Raw genomic sequence first — 23,462 nt, forward strand, 5'->3', positions numbered from 1 at the left:
ACGTATGTATGTATGTATTTTTGAGATAGGGTCAGGCTCTGTTGCCCAGGCTGGAGAGCAGTGGCGTGATCATGGGTCACTTTAGCCTTGACCTCCCAGGCTTAAGCAATCCTCCCACCTTAGCCTCCTGAGTAGCTGGGACTACAGGCATGTGCCATCATGCCCAGCTAATTTAAAAAAAAATTTTTATAGAGATGTGGGTGTCGCTGTGTTGCCCAGCATGGTCTCAAACTCTTGGCTCAAGTGGTCCTCCCACTTCAGCCTCCCAAAGTGTTCGGATTACAGTTGTGAACTACTGTGCCTGGCAAAAGCAACTTTTAGAGTAATTTAAAACTTATGGTAAGAATAAATGTCTTTGTTCTCAAACTTTAACCTAAGCTTTTATGAACTACGCATTCTTGGTTTTTGTTTGTTTTGTTTTGTTTTGAGACGAAGCCTTGCTCTGTCACCCAGGCAGAAGTGCAGTGACACGATCTTGGCTCACTGCAACCTCCACCTTTCAGGTTCAAGTGATTCTCCTGCCTCAGCCTCTCAGGTAGCTGGGATTACAGGCATGCGCCACCACACCCAGCTAATTTTTGTATTTTTAGTAGAGATGGGGTTTCACCAAGTTGGCCAGGCTTGTCTCGAACTCCTGACCTCCAGTGATCTGCCCACCTCGGCCTCCCAAAGTGCTGGGATTAAAAACATGAGCCACTGCACCCAGCCATGAACTCTGAATTCTTAGAATGAAAGGTCATGTAACTTTCAAATTGTTTAAATTAAAAACGAAGACTTTCTCATCAGCTTTCTATAGTTATTACTGTAATCTAGCTCAAGGCTTCTGACAGTTCCTAAGATAAGCAGAGTCAGGGTGTTTTATTGCCTTTCTAGCAATTGTCATCAGCTTTCTGAGCAGTAAGAGCCTCTGCTTCCTCTCTTCCTCCACAAGCCAGACAGGAAAGAAGAGCTGTGTTGCTAAATAATGCCATTCGACGTTCAAAGAAGCATGTCTCAGAAACTTCTAAGGGACTCACCATTTCCTGTGTATTAAAAGTCTGTCTTGGCTGGGCACGATGGCTCACACCTGTAATCCCAGCACTTTGGGAGGCTGAGGCGGGTGGATCACCTGAGGTCAGGAGTTCAAGACCAGCCTGCCCAATAAGGTGAAACCCCATCTCTACTAAAAATACAAAAATTAGCCAGGCGTGGTGGTGGGTGCCTGTAGTCCCAGCTACTCAGAAGGCTGAGGCAGGAGAATCACTTGAACCTGGGAGGCAGAGGTTGCAGTGAGCCGAGATCGCGCCACTGCACTCCAACCTGGGCTTCAAAGTGAGACTTCATCTCAAAAAAAAGAAAAAAAAAAACCAACAACAGTAAAAGGCTGTCTTTACCTAGTACGGAAGTTCTTTATAATCTTTTTCTGATTTACCATTTCAGCTTTATTTAACCACACATGAACCTTCCATTCTAGGTAAGTTAGTCTGTCTAGAATTTTCTCATCTCTCTACTTTCTTTTTCATTAATTTTTTATTATCATAAAATATACATAACATAAAATTTACTACTTTAAATTTTTAACTACTTAAAGTGTACAATTCAGTGTCATTAATTGTACACTTAAAGTGGTTAAAATTTTAAAGTGGTAATTTTTTTTTTTTTGAGACGGAGTTTCGCTCTTTTGTTGTCATTTTTAAACGTACTTAATGTCATTAAATACATTCACAGTAATTGTGTAGTTATCACCACTATGAATCTCTAGAACTTTATCATCCCAAACTGAACAATCTAATTGGAATTGATACCAACTTACTTCAGTCCCATACAAAACTGTGCTCCTGGCCAGGCTTGGTGGCTCACGCCTGTAATCCCAGGAATATGGAAGCCAAGATGGGAGGATTGCTTGAGGTCAGGGCAACATAGTGAGATCTTGTCTCTACAGAAAATAAAATTAGTTGGCTGTGGTGGTGCATACCTGTAGTCCTAGCTGCTCGAGAGGCTGAGGCGGGAGGACTGCCTGAGGCCAGGAGTTCGAGGCGGCAGTGAGCTATGATCACACCAATGCACTCCAGCCTGGGAAACAGAGAGACTCTGTCTTTAAAGACACAAATAAAATTCTGGTCCTATACAGCTCCATTCTCTCCTCTGCCCTTACCCCCACTTTTTTTTTTTTTTTTTTTTTTTGAGATGGAGTCTTGCTCTGTCATCTAAGCTGGAGTGCAGCAGTGCAGTCTCGGCTCACTGCAACCTCTGCCTCCTGGGTTCAAGTGATTCTCCTGCCTCAGCCTCCCAAGTACCTGGGATTACAGGTGCGTGGCACCACACCCAGCTAATTTTTGTATTTTTAGTAGAGACAGGGTTTCACTATGTTGGCCAGGCTGGTCTCGAACTCCTGACCTCAGGTGATCCATCCGCCTCAGCCTCCCAAAGTGCTGGGATTACAGGAGTGAGCCACCGCACCTGGCCCATTCTCACCCTGTTATGTTATTGGTGTCACAAACTGTATCAAAACTCCCCCTGTTACGTTATTGATGTCACAAACTGTATCTTTATACATTGTGTATCTACTAACAGATTCATAAATTCTTTTTTATGCATTTGTCTTTTAAATTCTATAGAAAGTATAAAGTGGAGTTGTAAACAAAAATTACAGTAATACTGGTTTTTATATTTGCCCATGTATTTACCTTTACTGGAGATCTTTTTATCTTCATATGGCTTTCAGTTACTATCTAGCATCCTTTCATTTTAACCTGAAGGACTCCCTTTAGTATTTATTGTGGGGTAGATCTAGAAGTAATGAACTCCCTCAGCCTTTGTTTGTCTGGGAATATTTTAATTTCTCCCTCATTTTTTTGAAGCACAGTTTTGTCAGGTATAGAATTCTCAGTTGACGGGTTTTTTTTTCTTCCAGCACTTTAAATATATCATTTCGTTGCCTTCTGACCTTCAAGTTTCTGCTGAGAAATCCATTGATAATCTTACTAAGGATTGATTATATGTCACAAATTGACAAGTTGCTTTTCTTCTTGCTTGCTATTTTAAAGATTCTTTCAACAGTTTTATTATGATGTGTCTCAGTGTGAGTCTCTTTGTGTTTATCCTACCTGGAGTTCATTGAGCTTTTTAGATCTGTAGATGCAGATATTTTATCAAATTTGAGTTTTCTTCTTAGTCTGCTTCTTACTGCTGTTTTGCCAACATCTTCTGTGCTTTCTTACATAAGCTCTATCTCTAGTAGAAATACCATTTTCTTACCTGACATTTACTCTTTCCTTCAAGGCTTAGCTGAAGTCTCTTACCTCCTTCACACAGTATTCTCAGACCAGAGTAATTTATATTGTAAATATGACATTATTATCTGCACAGCTCACTTTGCAATTAATCATCCTGCCTTCAGTGATACCAAGGAGGCCTTTTCTGACCTCCTTCAGGGAGAGTCAAGTTCCCATTCTCTGTGTTCCAATAGCACCTTACCTGTCCCACAGTGCTTACCTGTTGTAGCACCTAGTACACTGCATTGTAATTATCTCTTTATATTCTTATCCCCAACCCCTCACACCAGGTGTGTGTTCACATACACTGAATTAAGAGCTTCTTAATGACAGGTGCCTATCTCACTGGTTTTATGTACCCCCTAAGTATACCATAGTGACAAGTATGTAATAGGATTCAATATGTGTTATTGAGTAAGTAGATAAGTTGCATAGTGGTATATTAGGTTTTATTGTGTATTTTCTCTATCACTCTTCATAGCAATCCCATATATGGTTTGTAAAGTAGATATTCATTTTGTAGCTGCAGAAACTAGAGCTTATAAAGAGTTTGTTGGTATTTAACTTTTTATTTAGCATCTACTATGTAAACTAGGTGTGCTGGCATAAATTATGTAATCCTGTATGCAGTTGTGAGATACAGGTTTTATTATCCCTCTTTGAAGAGAAGAAAACGGAGGCTTAAAAAAGATGAAATGACCTACCTAACCGGAGCTGGTTTAGGCAAAAAGAAGAATTTGATGACCCCTGTATAATTGGAAGAGTAAAGGTATAGGTGGGCGGGAAGGAGGGTTAGAAAGAGAACAAATAGGATGTGTATATATATGTATGTATATATGTATATATATGTATGTGTATATATGTGTGTATATATATGTATGTATTATATATAGAGAGAGAGAGGGAGACAGAGAGATTTATTTTAAGAAATTTTTAAGATTGTGGGAGCTGGCAAGTCTGACATCTGTAGGACAGGCTGGCAGTCTGGAGACCCAGTGAAGAGTGTATGTTGCATCTCAAGTTTAAAGGCAATCTGAGACAGAATTCCTTATTCCTTGGGGAACCTCATCTTTTCTTAATGCCATCAAGTGATTGGATGTGGTCTACCTACATTATTGAGGGTAATCTGCTTTACTCAAGCCTACCAATTTAAATGTTAATCTCACCTAAAAAATACCTTCACAGTAACATCTAGGGTCATGTTTGTCCAAATATCTGGGTACTGTGGCCTAGCCAAATCAGCCCATAAAATTAAGTATGACAGGAGGTGACAGGAGCCAGGGCTTGCTACCTAGAATGCTAGCTTTTTATCAGTTCCAAATAAAGGCATCCTAGATAAAGATTCTGACTGCTTTGGCATTGGTCACAGGCTCATTCTTGAATTAATCTCTGTGATGTGTGGTGGGGTACTTTGACTGGCTAAGCTTCGACCAGGAGCCAATTTCTGGCCAGTCATTGCCCAGAGAGATGGCATCTTCTGTTTGAACTGTATGAGTAGAAAGACATTAGAAGAGGCAGAAAGAGAAGCAATCTCCTAAAAGGATTGCTGAACCCTAGAAGGAGAGAGAGTCGGTCAGAACAAATAGCTTACATCACCACTACTGTGATGTAAGGTGACTTGTGATAGAGTTTGTATTTAGTATTTAGTAACCTATTTTTCTCCAAATCTTATGGTTTCAAAACCATATAGTGAGTTTCTAAAAGTAGAGAGTAGATAGGTTATTTTGAATGATATTCAGATAAGATTTTGGGGGCAGAAATTTTAGTGTTTACATTATTTATTCTGTGACTATATAGATCAGTGTTTTCTAACCTTTTTTATAACCCATAATTCCTTTTAACAAATTTAAAAACTACTTCACTATTGTTTAAAATTCTAAGTAATGTTAATATTTAGGCTTAATATTAATTACTTGACATCTTACGTATTTTGCCTTGCAAATCCTAAGATGATAGATATTAGCATCCACATATGAAAAATAAGACTAGGGCTCTGAAAGGTTAAGTGACCTGATCAGAGTGAGAAAAACTATTTCTCAGAAGAGCTAGATTTTTCTCTTGTTTGCTTGTGAGAGAGATTGACAGTTAAGCTACTTAGTGATACCATTTTTATGGTGAAATGTACTCCAAGAGAATTTTTATAAATAAGTTTCAGGATTGAAAAATACAGCTTTGTGAGTTTTCACAACTTTGTAGTTTCTAATAGTTTCTAGTTTTTAATGTTTTCTGGTTACAAAATAGTGGATGCTGATGTTTAGGAAAAAAGACATAAAACTGTGTATCTGGGAAGGACTTTGAAGATTTTATCTTGTCTTTGATAATATTGGAATTGCATCAAAAACTGAGACAAATGGCTTGCATCCTACTCCCTGTACATAGAGTCTAGGAAAATGGAAGTGGATTGCAGACTCAAGGTCCCTCAGCCTAACTGTCCTTGTGAATAACTTGACCGTTTCATATTAGATTTATGTATTTATCAACCTTAGGCTTCTGAAAGCCTAGCTTGGGATTTGCTTTCCTTGATGGTTCAAATTCACCGCTCCATGGAATCAGAACTGTGAGCCTTTGGAATACCAGGGAGCTTTATTCTTGGCTTGTTCTTTATAGCTTTGGTACTTGTGGATTCCTCAGGATGTGTAAGCATCTTAAAAATGAAAAGAACCAGAAAGATAGTCTAAAATAGAGGATGAGTAGGATCATTTCATTTCCCTTTTCTGGAAATTACTAAGGTGAAGGTAATAGCTTTTCCTCTCATGACATCCAAGATGAGTGGTGGTTCAGGTAAAATGCTCACACACCTTTTTTTATTTTATTTTATTTTTTTTTGAGACAGAGTCTAACTCTGTTGCCCAGGCTGGAGTGCAGTGGCCCGATAGCTGCTCACTGCAGCCTCTACCTTGTGAGTTCAAGTGATCCTTCTGCCTCAGCCTCCTCAGTAGCTGGGACTACAGGTGTGTGAGACCACACCCAGCTAATTTTTGTATTTTTAGTAGAGACAGGGTTTAGCGCATTGGCCAGGCTGGTCTCGAACTCCTGACCTCAAGTGATCCACCCACCTCGGCCTCCCAAAGTGCTGGAATTACAGGTGTGAGCCACCACACCCGGCCTCACACACCTTTTTGAAATAATAATGTCTTGTATCTGTCTTAATCTACCTATATTGGTGGGCTCCTTGAGAAGTTGCGTATAAATATTACTTCTTATTGTGGCACAGATCCTTAAAGAGAATTGTTTTTAAATTACTAGTGTTAAAAATAATGCTTGTATTGATTATGTGTCCATCAGCTGTAGAAAAATATAGACGTTGTTCAAAAGTAGGGAGAATGTAAGAAATATGGTCAGGTGTCCTAAGTGCACCTAAAGATATGTTTAGATATTTTTATTTGCCTGAAATGAGAATAGTTATAAAGGTTAAGAATCATTGCAAGACAACAGAATAACATTTGAGCATCTCTGAAACTGTGAACTAGGTCAAGAAAATTACTTGATTTTCAGTCCGATATACAGGACAGGTTTTCAGTCATAATTTTTTTAATAGAAAGTGATATAATTGAACATTTAATTCTTTTTAAGTTTTCTGTTTAGCAATATATGTTATACTACTTGGTTGTGCTAATAAAAGGAATATTGTAAGACCAGAATTTTATTAGATAAACATGAATCAAAAGTTAAATTTAATTGATCTTCATACTAAGAGGAATTAATGCCTAAAGATCTCCATATTTTTTTTTTAGTTGGGAATGGTCTTCAGGATATGTTTAGAGATAACACCATCCTTCCCTCCCCTTCCCCTTCCTCCCCCATAGACCCCAAATTATGAAGAGAAATTTGTACTCCTCAAGCTTCCTCCATTTTACCCAAACATAGACTGTGTTTGCTGTTTAGAGCTGAGTCCTTTGTAATCTGTTTTGGATTTTCACCAAGTGAGCTTCCTTCCTTTGCTCCCCCATCCTTCTGCCTTGGCTACTTTGAGTCATCTCACTGCCTTCTTGTAGCCCTATTTTCCTGCATGCACACTTGATCTGAGCAGACACTGTCAGTGACAGCAGTTAGCAGCAGAGCAGAAAGAATTCAGTACAAATGTGTGCACTGCTGATCTGTGACACTGTAATGTTTTCTATTTTTGTTATTATCTACTTTCAGAAACCGGGAGCTGAGTTGATACTGACCTTGTGTGGAATGCCTCTGAGGATTTGGGATGGGGGGAGGGTGCTAGATTTTCATGTGACTTATCTCTAGCATGCTGCAGCAAGACTGAAAACATTCATCTGCTCACATAAGGAGGAAAGAAAATTTTCAAGATTGAGCTTGCAGAATTTGTCGGGTATTTTCAGAAATTTTTCCCCCTGTGTTTTTGTATTTCTTGAGTTTGCTTAATTTATATAAGGGTTGGAGGTGGAGGATGGCCTTTGCGTAATAAATAGGTTGAGGTATGGAAGGATCGGGCTGCAACAATGATTCTCATGGTAAGGGACTGTTTAAAATCACGGCATCGTGACCCACATTGCGACCCATCTGACAAACGGTTAATGAGCTCCTTGGCCATCTCAAATGTTTAAAAGTAACAGTGTACAAATAGCTTTATTTGTATACTTTCTTCCATACACATCTTAAGAACATTGTGCCTACATATTCAAAACAGTTGATTTTTGTCTACATTTAAAATCTCACCTCAAGAAGGTGAGAAATATAAATGAAGCATGCAGTTGTCCCTTAAGTATCTGCTTTGGTGTAATTTTCTCACTTTCCTTTATGCTGGAGCTAAATGGAGCCTGAGCTTACATTTTGGGTTATGTCTGAGATGGAAACTGAAATGTAGTCTTGAAGCTCGAAGGAGAAACTTGGCTATACTAATCTGGAGGACTTGTTAAATGCTGTCTTCCCTTCTCCATGTTGCCGCCTTTTACCTTTCCCTGCAACCCCAGAAATGTACTGCTTTAGAATTCTTTGAGCTTTTTCTCTCATTTTGTAGAAAAGAAAGTGAAGGGAGGTGTGTGTGTTTGTGTGTGCGTATACATGCATGATTTCAGTACAACTACAAATGGGCAGTTAAATTGTTACATCAAAAGTAACAGCTTTATTTTGCAATTCTGAATCTAAGGTTGCTTGGGATTGGTTCATAGCCACTTAGGCCCGATTAAAGCATGTAAGAATTTAGGTGACGATGTTTCAAAGTAAAAGCAGAGCCCAGCGTGTTTGATTTGAAGAGTAGAAGAGATAAATGCTGCTGTGGTTCTTTTTTTACTCTATATATACTGTTTGTATATTTGATCAGTTGGATTTCATATATGGTCCTAAAATAGCTTTTTTTGAGATGTAATTTTTGATAGAGCAAATTGCCTGTGTATTAATAATCTTTCCCATTTTCTCTGTTGTTTCATTCTAAAATTGATGCACACCAGTGATTTAAGGGGAAATTAACACTTCAGTAAATGTCTTTTTCCTTAGTATTGTTGACTGTTTCTAATAGCCATTTTCATTTAATTTGACAGTGGTACCTAAGGGTTAACCTTACAGAGCTGATGCAACCCCTCCTTTTCTTTAACAGCAATTTCCATTGGACACTATTTCCATAGCAACAGTGACATCAGTGAAACCTGAGTGTTTCATTGATTATTTTTCTCTTCTTCCTTTTTTAATCTATCCTCTTTTCACCACATTTTAGTGAGAAAGCAATTTTTTTTTTTACAAACGGAGCTTATATTGATTTTTATTCCATAAATAATTAAAAGAGGGTAGAAAAATCTGCCCTTCATTTAAAAATTGAATGTTTCACTATGTATTTAAAAAGCGATTCAGGATTAGGAGGATGGATAACCATACCAGCTGTAGCTGATGTTCTAAAATATTCTTGCATTGTTTGCTGGTCTTCTAGGGAAAAGAATAATGTGGAACAGGACCTTAAGGAGAAGGAAGATACTATTAAACAGAGGACAAGTGAGGTTCAGGTAAGTGACCATAAAATTTAGTGTTCCACTTCTGATTTAGGACTATTCATTTTAAATTTATATGGTTATTTACTATTTGCTGGATGTAGTATTAGGTCAAGGGAATGCCTAATGTTTATATTATATAAATGTTTATCTTTTCCAAGATGATTGTTCTTGCTTGGAATTCTGGCCTGCAAAGATTATACTGCAATGAGAAAGCAGTATTTTTCAGCATAGATTTCTAGTTTTGAAAGTATTTTTTAAATGGTACTTACCTGCATATTATATCATTAAAGGTGTAAGTTTGCATGACTTACAATGTTAATATTTTTGCACCAGTAAAATTAGAGTGAGACCATCATCTCATCATCATCATCATCATCATCATCATCAAAAACCAGAATGCTTTTTCATGCATGTGAGGTTTTTGTTAGCTAGGAGACCTAGTATGTTAAAGGACTGTTTCTCATAATACTGGTAGGGTGGGAGATGATACAGAACAATTTAAAGTAGCATTTTATGAGTAGCTTAGTAACCAGCATATCTTAAACTTTGGCATAAAGAGCTTTAATTCATTTTCATTAGGTGTTGTGTTAAATAGTTTCATTTTACAAAGAGAAAGGATGACAAAAACCTCAGTTTTTGTTTGGGAAATGATAAAAATAAGGGAGTAGCAGTGTTTCTAACATTAGAAATAGAGAAAACTGGGCAGTGCCTCACTTAGAGCAGTAAGCAATGCATGTGGCCATGTTACTGGGGTACTGTTTCCTGAGTGCTGCACCGGCACATAGAGGAGATTGGATATAGAAGCACTGGTAGCAGTTGCTAGTAAGAGAACTCTTGGATGGGCATTTCTTAATGTGTTGCTTGTATGTTGGATTTTCCTGCTTTTCCTAATAGTTTTAAGTAGGAAAAGCTCTGAATTGTGTTAGGCCCATTGTTTTGTTTTGATGCAGGACATTCATTAGAGATTGTCTGGTGGACTGTGCTAGGGTGGGGAGAATGATTTACTGAAGAATTGAGGAAGAAGCCAGAGAGACTTCTTGTTGGAAGTTGATTCTGTGATTGGGTGACTACATTTATTATATTTACTTGAATTTTCCTAAAGGCAGTGCAAGTTAAGAGATCATCATCAGCATAATTCTCTTTCTGGCAGTGAGGTTAGGTGGGCGTAAGAGGGTAAGTTATCTGAATTACATTATTTTGTGCGGTTTTTGAGCTTCGTAGGAAATGCAGAAGAGCCACACATTTTAAGCAGTTATTACTAAAAGTAGTTTAAAATGGAAGGTAAAATAATCTACACAAGTTTTCATAATTTGAAGAAATAGATGTAGCTACTGATACAATTTTGGACAGCTTCTAAATTTAGCCAGTTACTGCTTTAAAGTACATAGGTTCTTGTGATAGATAGTATTTTGTTGAGTATATCTACCTGTTGGTTTTTCCCTACTGTATTTTTTGAGGATGTGAATTTAAATACCCAGTTTAGAAGAGTGCTGAAATTTACATTGTTTCCTTCAGTTTAGATAGGCTATCCCTGAATATTTGGTGTCTTATAATTATAGAAGTTTTGTTGTCCATCAGAATTTCTCCGTGATTTGCTTGCCCTTCTTACTTAGTGGCAATGGTAAGGTGTATGTCTAACCTTAAGCTTTGCAAAATCCAAAATGTGTGATTGGCACAGGAAGTCGAAATGGTTGAATTTTTCCACATAGAGTGCTCTAAGTATAAGTAAGGCATCTTGGGCCATGGTAAGTAAAGACCAAGTAGTAATCAATGAAAAAAATAGTGGATTAATTAAAGATTTGGGTTAGTAGATTCATTATTTGTTCATTATACACTACAGTTATCTATGTTATGCATAATGAGGTACTAGACTAAGAATGATGTGGATAATTGACATCTACCAGTAATTAAAACTCTTCATATTAGTGATCATTTTCAATTTTCTGAAGCAAAACTTACCATAGATGGTAATAAGTATATTTCATTACCTATTTTGAGGTAACTCTGATTTACCCATTGGTACTGAGGTGTAGACTGGAAATAATATGGATAATTAAAGTCTGTAAATAACTCCAACTCTCAATACTTACTTTCTAATTTCCCTGGCAAAAGGCAACTCACTGGAGCTATTAATAAATGGCAGAATCAAAGAGAGTGTATTTCACTGCTTCTTTCTGATCCTACTTTCTAATGGCGGTGCTAATGAGAAATGTCAAAATGAAGACATCGGGGAGGAGAAGTAAGGGAATTTTGACCTATCAGTACCTGCCACACTTGGCTTTTTGAGTGTTCTTGCTTTTCTCCATATTAATAAAGTCACAGTGATAATATGAGCTCATATCTCAAACACAGAAATCAAACTTTTAAAGCCAAAAGCTTTAATTTTTTTTGTTTTGTGTTTATGTAGTCTCTCTAATTCAGTTAGAGTAGAAAGTCTGCTGTGTAATTAATTTCTGAATTTTTGTTTCCTGTCTGTATTTCTGTTAATTACTGCCTTGAAAACTTTCTGTTTAGGATTTTTTCTTGAAGATGACTTCACATTTTATTTCATGAGATGATCACTGTTAGCTTGTATGAGATATATACCAGTGTATCAAGTTCTGTGGACAAATTAGGCCCAAAGTGATCCAATTCCAAGGGGGAAACGTTGTGAAAAGCCATTTTATCTCAAATCTCTAAGGTTTGGGTGTGTATTTTTTGTTTTGTTTTTCATAAGGGGAGAAGGTAGACTCACATTCTTCCTACCTTAAAGAATTGCCTATGTATGATCTTATTAAAAATTTTTTTTCTTCTGAGTAGTCAACAAATATTTTAAAAATTCACTCTCATATACCTGGTTTCTTCAGTTTTGAGTAGAACTTTATAGCAACAATTTGATGTCAAACAAACTTGAATTCAGTTCCTAGCTCTGCCACTTCCTAGGTTTGTGATCTTAAGTAACTTAACCATTCTGTACTTTAGTTTCTTCTTCTGTAACATGGGATAATAAAAATAACAAACACTTAAGAGCTGATGTAAGAATAAAATGAGATAATGCAGTAAAGTGCCTCACAGAGTGATTGGCACTTGGTAAGTGTTCAGTAAATGTTCTTACTAGCTGTATTATTCCACACCCTACAATCATATCTTTATCTTCTCTTCATCTTTAAGCTCTTTCTTCTCTGATACCCATCTTCACATAGGCCTCTTGGACATAGGACTCTTCAATTTGAAAATACCCCTTTCTTGGCTATTGCTGCCACTGTAACTACCAACTTATTTTTCTCTACTTTTATTGCTTTGTGTGGCCATTTTCCCCCCCTTCCTATCTTTGTAGCAACCCTGTACAGTCTGCTGCTTGCCCATACCACACTGTGCATTTTCTCCCCAGGGCCAAGAATAATCTTAAGGCCAAATCTGTTGGTCCTTCTTGTATTAGGTACTGCTTTCTTGGGTTGTATTCTCCTAGATATCTTCCTACCTCTCTGAACCTTTGCTTCCATTGACTTTGCCAGGGACAGATGGACAGACAGATTCTGTGTGTGTTTATGTGTGTCCTTTCTTTCCTTCTCCATAACCCCTGTCATCCATATGCTGATAACACCCAAATGTTTATCAAGCTCTCAACTCTCCTGAGTGCCAGTCCCACATCTCCAGTTAACCATTTTGGTGTTTATCATTTGAAAATCCGTGTGTCTAAAATGAATCTTTTTGAAAAAACTTGGCTTCTGGTTTGAACTTTCCTATTTTTCTTTCTCACTACTGCCACCTGTATTGCCTGATATCTAAAATCTTAAAGTCATATCAGAAGTGCTCACTCCATTTGCTCTTGCCTTTCCTCCTAAACCAATTTAGTATCATACTCTCAGATGTGGGAATCTTTACTGTTGCCCACTGCCACCATTAATGATGGGAGGATGTCATACCTCAGAGATTATTGGAGACAGAGAAAAAGATGAAATACAAACCCTCCTCTTTTTTGACTGTCTGACTCTGTACTCTGTGCCATATATATTCTCCTTCTTATTCCCACTTTTATACCTTTTATTGTTATAGTCCGGAATGTTCTCTACTTCCCTGCTTATGTGAATTCCACCCATGCCTTAAAGCCTAGCTCATATCCTACCACTTGTCTTAAACGTTCCCTTCTCTGTCTCTTGGTCCACACCAGTCTTTCCTGTGTTGGCACTCCCAGAGGAAGGAATATGTATCTACTTATATATGACATGAACCATAAGTTACCTGGTAGTGTTAGCTTGGTGTGATGTATATAGCTTCCAATATCTTCCTTCCTATATATTGTGAGCTCCTTGGGCTTAGAAATTGTGCCTTGGATCATATTTTTCATTATATTTGGCAATATATTGTCAGGTATGGAGGTAAATTTAGGAAGCTGTTCACAACAGAAGGGAATAAACTTTGGTTTTGTGTATACAATTTAAAATAAGACAATATAACTGGAACCCATAGGTAGAAAAGATTGAGAGCATAGTAGTTATCATAAAAGTCAGACTTCTTCATATTGTTCATATTACCCTCATGTAAAAGAAGCTCCCTATTATTTATGTTTAATCATAAGTAAAGATTCAGTAATTCAGAGTACTTGTCCATGTTTTTTATTTTAATTCACTTAGTTTTTTTCTTAGATGAAGAGGGATGACTTATCTTAGATAGAAATAAAATTAGATACATGAGCTCAGCATTCTTTTTCTGGCCATAATGCTCTTTAGAACATACTGGGAAGCATATGATTGAGAAATAAAGGCATTCTGTTAATGGGGTTTTCTAACACCCACCCTAGTTTATTAGGCTTCCTTTCTATTCATTGACTTAAACATCTTGTTCTATAGTTGATACATTTTTAATGTTAAGAATAGTCCTAAAACTTCCATCAGATAAAATAGTGTATCTGATTATTTCTAGTTGTAGGTTAGTTTATAGAGGTTTTCTTTTAAAAAATAATTATATAATTATGTATAATATATATATATAACTGATATTGATATGAACTATTAACATATGTTTGCATCTGTTTCATATAAAATACAGAGTTAAAAGGTTTAACTTTTCAAATAACTTTTAAAGTAACTTCAGTTGTACATCCGACTTGAGTTGCTAAAATGAAAGTTTTATTTTTTCATATGTCTAAAATTCTTAGGTATTTGTTTAAATTTTATTTCCGCTATCCCATAGCACTTCATGGGGGATAGAGGGATAGCAGATAATTTGCCATTTTCAGTAACTTCAGTGATTTCTAGAAAACAGGACATTTTCCTTGAAATTTCTTTTTAAGTAAAGCCAAGATTGCCAGCTCAAATATCCTTTAATTTCTAGATGAGTAACCTCGGATATGGCTTGCTTTGATATTTTTCTAAAATAAACTTTGGCACTATATTGCTCTAGTTTTGTTCACTTCATCCTTGCCATGCTTCAACTGCTGCTATCTTCCTTTCTTTTGCTGTTGATGGCACTAGTAGGCAAGTAGACCATGATCAGGGGAATAGAGCAGAACTAGGAAAGCATCTGCAAATGTCTTCTGTCATTCACTGGAGGGAATGGCATTTGATAGTGCTGAGTCTGTGCACAGACCCAGGAAGGGATGTTCCCAAGGGCCACATTTGGGAAAGAGAAAATTATCCGAGTTCAGCAGAAGACACTGTTTGTTAGGAGAACCTTCCACTGCTCTAGTTAAGGGCATGGCGGGGGAGGAGAGAGCAGGAAGAGAGAGAGAGAGAGGTACATCTGTTGCCTTAATTTAGTCTCAGGATAAGCAATCTGTACCAAAATAAAGTTGCTAAGTATATCTAGATGCTGATATTGATATTGAAATTGCATTGCGGTGGTGGTAGCCTTACAAATAATTTTCCAGTGAAACTTGTTATTAGCATGTATATTTGCATGAGTTCATTTTGATTTTGTGCAGTTTAATAATTTTAATTCTGTATACTGGAAAGGAAGACCTTTTTGTATGTAGTTTAGTGTTGGAATTTTTTTTTTTTTTTTTTTTGAGATGGAGTTTCGCTCTTGTTGCCCAGGCTGGAGTGCAATGGCACGATCTCGACTCACCACAACCTCTGCCTCCCAAGTTTAAGCGATTCTGCTGCCTCACCCTCCCAAGTAGCTGGGATTACAGGCATCCACCACCACGCCTGACTAATTTTTTATTTTTAGTAGAGACAGGGTTTTTCCATGTTGGCCAGGCTGGTCTCGAACTTCTGACCTCAGGTGATCTTCCCGCCTCAGCCTCCCAAAGTGCTGAGATTACAGGCGTGAGCCACCGCCCCTGGCCCGGAATTGTTATAGACCTTTTTTCATATTTAGAAATAGACATAGAGATACATTAATTATAATGAATTTTAATATGGACATCGTTCCAGCTTGAAGTTTCTCACTAATGTTAGATATTTCCTCAGTAACCTTTCCTTTAAGTCCTGTAGTCTTGTATTACTATGTGGATTTTTACTGAAGCTAAGAAATGAAAAAGGGCAGTGAGTCTGGGAAATTTGAATGAATGTGTTTGCTCTTTGGGAGAGAAAGGGCAGGAAGAAGTAAATATTATATTGGTTTGTGTATTTGCCTTCCTCTTACATAAGCCTGTCTTTTGAGGTTGTATTTAAGTGGCTCACTAAAAATATTATTTGTGAAAAATAGTTCAGTTTATTAAAGGAAACCAGCATTGATTCTATTATTGGTAGTTCTTACATAAAAATTTAGTCACATCAGAATATTTTTATATTGGTATTTTTATATTTTATATTGGTAGCAATGTGATACTTAAAAAAACAGCAAACTTGACATTTTCTGATTATAAAAGTAACATGGGTTCATGATAAATTTGTAAAATGAAGAAAAGTATGAAAAAGATGTAAAAAGCCTTTCTAGAGAGAGCTATTGTTAACATTTTGCTGTATTTTCTACAAATATATATAAATTTCTTTATATTAATTTGTGATCATACTGTATATGCCTGTGTATTCAGCTTTTAAAACTTAGTATCATGTCCTAGACATTTTCTTATATTATGTGACCCTTTTAAGGTAAATTGTTTTTTTGTCCCTGGATTTACAATAAAAGACATCAAAATTACATCTGGCTTTAAAGATATTATTAGAGACATGAAGTAGATAAAGAATATTTTTCTTTGGGGTATGAGGGAGGGTGGGGAATATGACTAGAGTATTTACTAATGGGGATAGATAACATATATTTTTCCTATTCCCACTCTTGAACATTTTTGGTTAAAGGGAAAGAGAAAAAACTTTTTTCCCTCTAGGATTTAAAACATGCTTTTGGGACCAGCATATTATATAAACCTATATAATAATTTTATGAACAAAGTAAGGAATTCATAATAGATTATATTTTCTTTTTTCTTTTTTTTTTTTTTTTTTGAGATGGAGTTTCACTCTTGTTGCCCAGGCTGGAGTGCAGTGGCGCCATCTTGGCTCACTGCTGCAACTTCTGCCTCCTGGGTTCAAGTGATTCTCCTGCCTCAGTCTCCCTAGTAGAGGGAATTACAGGCGGCCACTACCACGCCCAGCTGATTTTTTGTATTTTTAGTAGAGATGGGGTTTTACTATGTTGGCCAGGCTGGTCTCGAACTCCTGACCTCAGGTCATCCACCCGTCTCAGCCTCCCAAAGTGCTGGGATTACAGGCATGAGCCACTTTGCCGGCTCAATAGATTGTATTTTCAAACTAACAAAATTACTTTAGATCTGCAGGTAACATTCTTTTAAAATATTTTATAGCTGAACTAGACCAAGCACTGTGGCTCATGTTTGTAATCCCAGCATTTTGAGAGGCCAAGGCGGGCAGATCATTTGAGCCTAGGAGTTTGAGACCACCCTGGGCAACATGGTAAAACCCCATCTCTACAAAAAAATTTAAAAATTAGCCAGGTGTGGTGGCACATGCCTGTAGCCTCAGCTACTTGGGAGACTGAGGTGGGAAGATTGCTTGAGCCCAGGAGGTTGAAGCTACAGTGAGCCATGATTATACCACTGCATTCTAGCCTGGGTGACAGAGCAAGATCCTGTCTAAAAAAAATAAAGGTATATGCCACAGTGACATGTTAAAGCAGTAATGATTATTTCCAAATAATGAAAGTTTTAAATGTCGGATCAGCCTTGGTCTATAGATTATAAAAATACTGAATTGGTTTAGAAATGTAGGTATTATTTTAAAAAGTTTAAAAAAGCATTTGTCATAGGTCAGTTTGGGGTATTAATAAATAGCTATAGTTTAAATACATAGTGAAGTGTTTCACATTATGTAAAAAGAATGTAAGTCTTTTCTTTCTGTCAGTCTCATGCATGTTTCCCATTAGTTTCTCCCACATACTAAAATCCTATGATAGTTACAGTCATTGCTTAATTAAGCCCCTGGAATGTGCTAGGCATTGTACAAGATTTTGGATAATCAAAGAAAGATGAAGCATGGGCACTGTCCTTTATAAGTTTGTAATTTAGAGTTTAGCTATGATTACGGTGTATTAAGTGTGACAGTAGAGGTTAGGAACAAACAGTAGAGTTTGAGCATAGGTGAAGGAAGCCCAAGATGAGTCGGACGAGATTAAATTTGGCTGGATTCTGAAGAATCAATAGTGGGTTTCCAGGTACATATGGTGTGGAAGGACATTGAAGACAGAGGTTATGGCTTGTGGAAAGGCATAGGGTCATTGAAATATGTTGTCTATTGGAGAAAGAATAGGGTCTTCTGAGGTTGGGTCACAGGTGAATATGAGAGGAAAAGAAGGTAGAACCCAGAACTGAAGGTTTTAATGTGTCTTGCAGCAAGTTTTACTTAATCTTGTAGATAAGAGGGAACAACACATATTTTAAAAATAACAGTGACTAGAGAAATCTCCTTTGCAGTGAGTTATTTTTTAAGCAAGTTGGACATTTGGAATAGGAAGAGACAAAGGGAGAAAACCCAGTTGTATGTCAAGGAAGGAACAATGAAAGCTAAAATAATTTGGTAAACAGCTTAAAGAGAGATTTCAAGGTAGAATCTATAGGACATGTATGAATGGAGAAAATCAAAGATGAATCTGAAGTTACTAGACTGGGTGATACAGAAATTGAAGTCATTTTTCTCTTTTGGCATGGGTTTATTCAGAGCCAATGCCATGTGCATATCTAAAGTCATATCTCTATGTGGTATGGATTAGTTAGCAGTGTAGGCAAGGTTAAAAATTTAGACATGAAAAAAATTAGGCATGCTGGTAAATTAATGATAAAGTACTAAAGGAGTTCACCAGTTTGAAACTGTGATCACACAGACTTATGGAATGTTAGCACTGGAAAGTCTTTCATGATCATCTATTGTGCTGGCATTTTTAAAGGAATTTTTAAAATAAATTATAGTAAATAATATATAAACGTTTTTGTCAAAGGAATCAGAGAGAGAACATCTGATTCTTTTTTATTATTATTATACTTTAAGTTCTGGGATACATGTGTGGAAAGTACAGGTTTGTTACATAGGTATACATGTGCCATGGTGGTTGGCTGCACCCATCAACCCATCATCTAGGTTTTAAGCTCTGCATGTATTAGGTATTTGTCCTAATGCTCTGCCTCCCCTTGTCCCCCACCTCCCCACAGGCCCTGGTGTGTGATGTTCCCCTCCCTTGTGTCCATGCGTTCTCATTGTTCAGCTTCCACTTATGAGTGAGAACATGCGTTGTTTGGTTTTCTGTTCCTGTGGTAGTTTGCTGAGAATGATGGTTTCCAGCTTCATCCATGTCCCTGCAAAGGACATGAGCTTATTCTTTTTTATGGCTGCATAGTATTGCATGGGATGTATGTGCCACATTTTCTTTATCTATTCTATCATTGATGGGCATTTGGATTGGTTCCAAGTCTTTGCTATTGTGAATAGTGCTGCAGTAAACATACGTGTGCATGTGTCTTTATAGTAGAATGATTTATAATCCTTTGGGTATATACCCAGTAATGGGATTGCTGGGTCAAATGGTATTTCTGGTTCTAGATCCTTGAGGAATCGCCACAGTCTTCCACAACGGTTGAACTAATTTACACTCCCACTAATAGTGTAAAAGCATTCCTACTTCTCCACATCCTCTCCTGCTTCTGTTGTTTCCTGACGGGTTAATGAGAGAACATCTGATTCTTAAGAAACCTAGGCAAATCAAAAATCTATATAATACAATAAAGAAAAATTCAATTTAGAAGGGGCATAAGCATATTTAACTAAGATTTAAAATGTACTTATTTCCTCATTTAAAATTTCTTCTCCTTCAATATTATAATTTCAGGTCTCTTAAAATAAGGACTGAATTAAAATACAGAAATTGTTTTTCTTCCAGAAATCAAGTGTCCCTGCATCTTAAATTTCCTGTACAGTTCCATTTTTCAGTCCTTTGTGCAAGAGTTAGCAATTCATGGCACAAGGGTCACTTTTTGCCTTTCTTTGCAGACTTGATGATACTCATCAAACATTGTCCGAATTCCTCAAGTATCACTGAGGAATTCAAAGGCTACTGCCTTTGAGTTTCCCTTTTTGTCTGCCTGCTCTGCCTGGGCTTTAAAGGAATTTTTTAAAGAAAGCAACATGATATTTTTAGACTAACCAGTTGGTTAAGAAAATATAAGATAAAAAGCAATTATTGAAAGCATTGTTCAGTGTTCTATTTAATCACGGAAACATCTGCATATATTTGAAAAATAGTGACACACATGTGAGACATTTAGTCTGCAGATAGTATATCACATGGTGGTTAAGAGCTCAGGCTGTGGAGTCAGAACCCACTTTGAATCCATAGCTTACTATTTTTAACTTTGGACACATTACCTACATATCAGTACTTCAGTTTTCTCGTCTGTAAAATATGAAATGATATCAGTACCTAACTCGTAGATCTGTCATATAGACTATAAATAAGTTAGTATATTTGAAGAGCCTAGGACAGAACCGAGCACATTTTAAGTAGCATTTAAAGTGTTGGCTGTTACCATGATGGTGCTATCTTGTGTAACCTGTGCAGTAATTCAGAGACCTTTTACTTGCAAGTTTCTCTTCTGTTCTTAGATTCTTATTCTGGTGAATGACTGTTGGGACCTTTGAATAGATATTATTTTTAGAAATTTGTGTTCAGTTTTACCTCACCCACTTTGAAATCTTTGCCCACCTCCTGCTGACACATACTTTGGAGTTATTAATCCCTGAGTCACTGCGCCTGGCTTTTTAAAAATTTCTGTAGTTCTTGTTATTAAGCATGAGGTCTGGTATGTACATGGATGAATAAATAACATTTTCAAAATGGTTCATCTTTTTTTTTAAGAAATCTTTTCCTACACTGAGATCTGCATTTCTTCTACACATTTTAAAGTTAGCCTTTTACATTCAGGTCCATAATTTACCTGGAATTAATTTTTCCTTTTTTTTTTTTTTTTTTTTTGAGACATTGTCTCACTCTGTTGCCCAGTCTGGGCATGCTGTGGCATGATCACAGCTCACTGCAGCCTTGACCTCCTGGGCTCAAGAGATCCTCCCATCTCAGCCTCCCAAGTAACTGGGACCACAGGCACGTACTACCACGTCCAGCTAATTTTTTTTTTTTTTTTTTTGAGATGGAGTTTCGCTCTTGTTGCCCAGGCTGGAGTGCAATGCACGATCTCAGCTCACCGCAACCTCCGCCTCCTGGGTTCAAGTGATTCTCCTGCCTCAGCCTCCCGAGTAGCTGGGATTACAGGCATGCACCACCGCGCCCAGCTAATTTTTTTTTTTTTTTTTTTTTTTTTTGCATTTTTATTAGAGACAGGGTTTCTCCATGTGGGGTTTTTTTTTGACCAGAGAATCTGAGAGGGGAAAGATTGAGCTTAAAACAGATTTGTGGGGAAAATCCAGGAGTTCTGTTTTCAACATGTTAGCAAAGCCCATCACACGTCCAAGGACAGATTTGAGTTAGCAAATTGAATATCTAAATATGGATTCTAGGAAAGATGTCCTCAAGTAAAGATTGTATTTAAGTACCCTAGTCTCATTAACACAGTATACTCAGTAAGACTTTATTCTTTCTTAAGGTAGATTTAAAATTACTAACTTAACCCTCCCCTGCCCGCAAAGAAAATAAATATATTAATTTTCTTGGATTTTAGGATCTTCAGGATGAAGTTCAAAGGGAGAATACTAATCTGCAAAAACTACAGGCCCAGAAACAGCAGGTACAGGAACTCCTTGATGAACTGGATGAGCAGAAAGCCCAGCTGGAGGAGCAACTCAAGGAAGTCAGAAAGAAATGTGCTGAGGAGGCCCAACTGGTAATGTCTGGCTGTTTCCTGCTGCCTGCACCTATACATTAGTTGCTTTTCCTGGCTTAAGATGAAAACATTCTCTACCTTTTGTTATTGATGGTGGTGGTTGGCAATCTAGTCAGCATTTGGGTTCATGGGGGCGATAGAGCGAGGTTCATCCAGAAATTACAGGCCTTCTTTAGAGGAAATAGAAGGGCAGTTAATGAACTGTTTTTCCAAATTTTTGTTGGAAATATGGTGCCTATACCCTCAATTCTCCTCTATCCCTCCCCCAGTTACCCTTCTCTACGAAAACCATACATCAAAAAACATCATAATTGGCCGGGCACAGTGGCTCACACCTGTAATCCCAGCACTTTGGGAGTCTGGGGCGGGGGGAATTGCTGGAGCCCAGGAGTTGGAGACCAGCCTGAGAAACATGGAGAAATCCCATCTCTACAAAAAATATGAAAGCCAGCTGGGCACAGTGGCTCACGCCTTTAATCCCAGCACTTTGGGAGGCCGAGGCAGGCGGATCACGAAGTCAGGAGATCGAGACCACGGTGAAACCCCGTCTCTACTAAAAATACAAAAATTAGCCAGGGTGGTGGCAGGTGCCTGTAGTCCCAGCTGCTCGGCAGGCTGAGCCAGGAGAATGGTGTGAACCCAGGAGGCGGAGCTTGCAGTGAGCTGAGATGACGCCACTGCACTCCAGCCTGGGCAACAGAGCAAGACTCTGTCTCAAAAAAAAAAAAAAAAAATGAAAGCCAGGCGTGGTGGCCCACATCTGTAATCCCACCTACTCGAGAGGCTGAGGTGAGAGGATCACCTGAGTGAGCCTGGGAAAGTTGAGCCTGAAGTCTGAAGTGAGCTGTGATCGTGCCACTGCACTCCAGCCTGGGTGACAGAGTGAGACTGTCTCAAAGAAATAAAACATCAACAACAACAACAACAACAACATCAAAAACTCCATAATAGGGCTAGGTATGGCTGGGCATGCTCCTATAGTCCCAGCTACTCAGGAGGATCACTTGAGCCCAGGAGTTTGAATCCAGCCTGGGCAACATAGCAAGACTCTCTCTCTCAAAAATTAAATTTAAATTATTTGCTATTGCTGTCAAAAAAAAAAAAAAAACCACAAAAAAACACCAAAATAGTAAACTAAACAAATAAATGTATTTCATTTTGGAATGTTTTAATGACATCTCTTCTTTTAATCCCCATGTCTTCTCATTCACTTTCACATTATAGATCTCTTCTCTGAAAGCTGAATTAACTAGTCAGGAATCACAGATCTCCACTTATGAAGAAGAACTGGCAAAAGCTAGAGAAGAGCTGAGCCGTCTACAGCAAGAAACAGCAGAATTGGAGGAGAGTGTAGAGTCAGGGAAGGCTCAGTTGGAACCTCTTCAGCAGCACCTACAAGATTCACAACAGGAAATTAGTTCAGTAAGTCTTCGTAAAGCAAGAAATATATTCAAATGGATCCTCTGTGTCCTTTAGTCAGTTATACTTTCCAACTTCTGCTCCTTCAACCTCTTGCCTAGTTTACTGTTCATTTTTCAGTCATTTTATACAATAGGTTTTTTTTGTCACCTGTTATATATTGAAACTATCATACATGTTGTATATCTATCTGATGATTATCATTGGAGTAGTGATTAAGAGTGTGGGCTTTGTGGCTAGATGGTCTAGGTTTAAGTACTGGTCTGCCACTTACTAGCTAAATCACCTTAGTATCAGATTCTTCATCTTCAAAATTGGAGGACTAATAAATACCCTACCCCTTAGGGCCACTGTGAGGATTAATGAGGCAAAACCTGTAAGACATTTTAGCATGGTGCTTGGTACATAAATGCTCAATAAGTGTTGCTTATTTTATAAACAATAACCTAGTTTCTTCTGTTTTGTGATTCTAATTTTGAATTCACATTTGCTAATTTAGAAACTTTTTTCTTAAGGAAATTGTTCCTTCTGTAGATAAATATGCAGTGTTATAGTTGGTCTTATGTATAGATCCTTTGCTTTATTTCC

The 23,462-nt window shown here is 37.5% G+C and overlaps 1 protein-coding gene across 18 annotated transcripts in view; it reads left to right on the forward strand.

Annotated features, from left to right (window-relative positions):
* Positions 1-23,462, forward strand: part of EPS15 (epidermal growth factor receptor pathway substrate 15) — a 161,989-nt gene that overhangs the window by 90,055 nt on the left and 48,472 nt on the right. For all 18 annotated transcript variants that reach the window (XM_054554884.2, XM_002810828.5, XM_054554869.2 and 15 more), the window contains 3 exons: positions 9,130-9,202; positions 21,294-21,455; positions 22,680-22,877. In XM_054554884.2, coding sequence (XP_054410859.1) covers positions 9,130-9,202; positions 21,294-21,455; positions 22,680-22,877 — 433 coding nt within the window. The remainder of the gene's footprint in view (positions 1-9,129; positions 9,203-21,293; positions 21,456-22,679; positions 22,878-23,462) is intronic.

Source organism: Pongo abelii, chromosome 1, assembly GCF_028885655.2.
Source record: "Pongo abelii isolate AG06213 chromosome 1, NHGRI_mPonAbe1-v2.0_pri, whole genome shotgun sequence".
Taxonomy (NCBI): Eukaryota; Metazoa; Chordata; class Mammalia; order Primates; family Hominidae; genus Pongo; species Pongo abelii.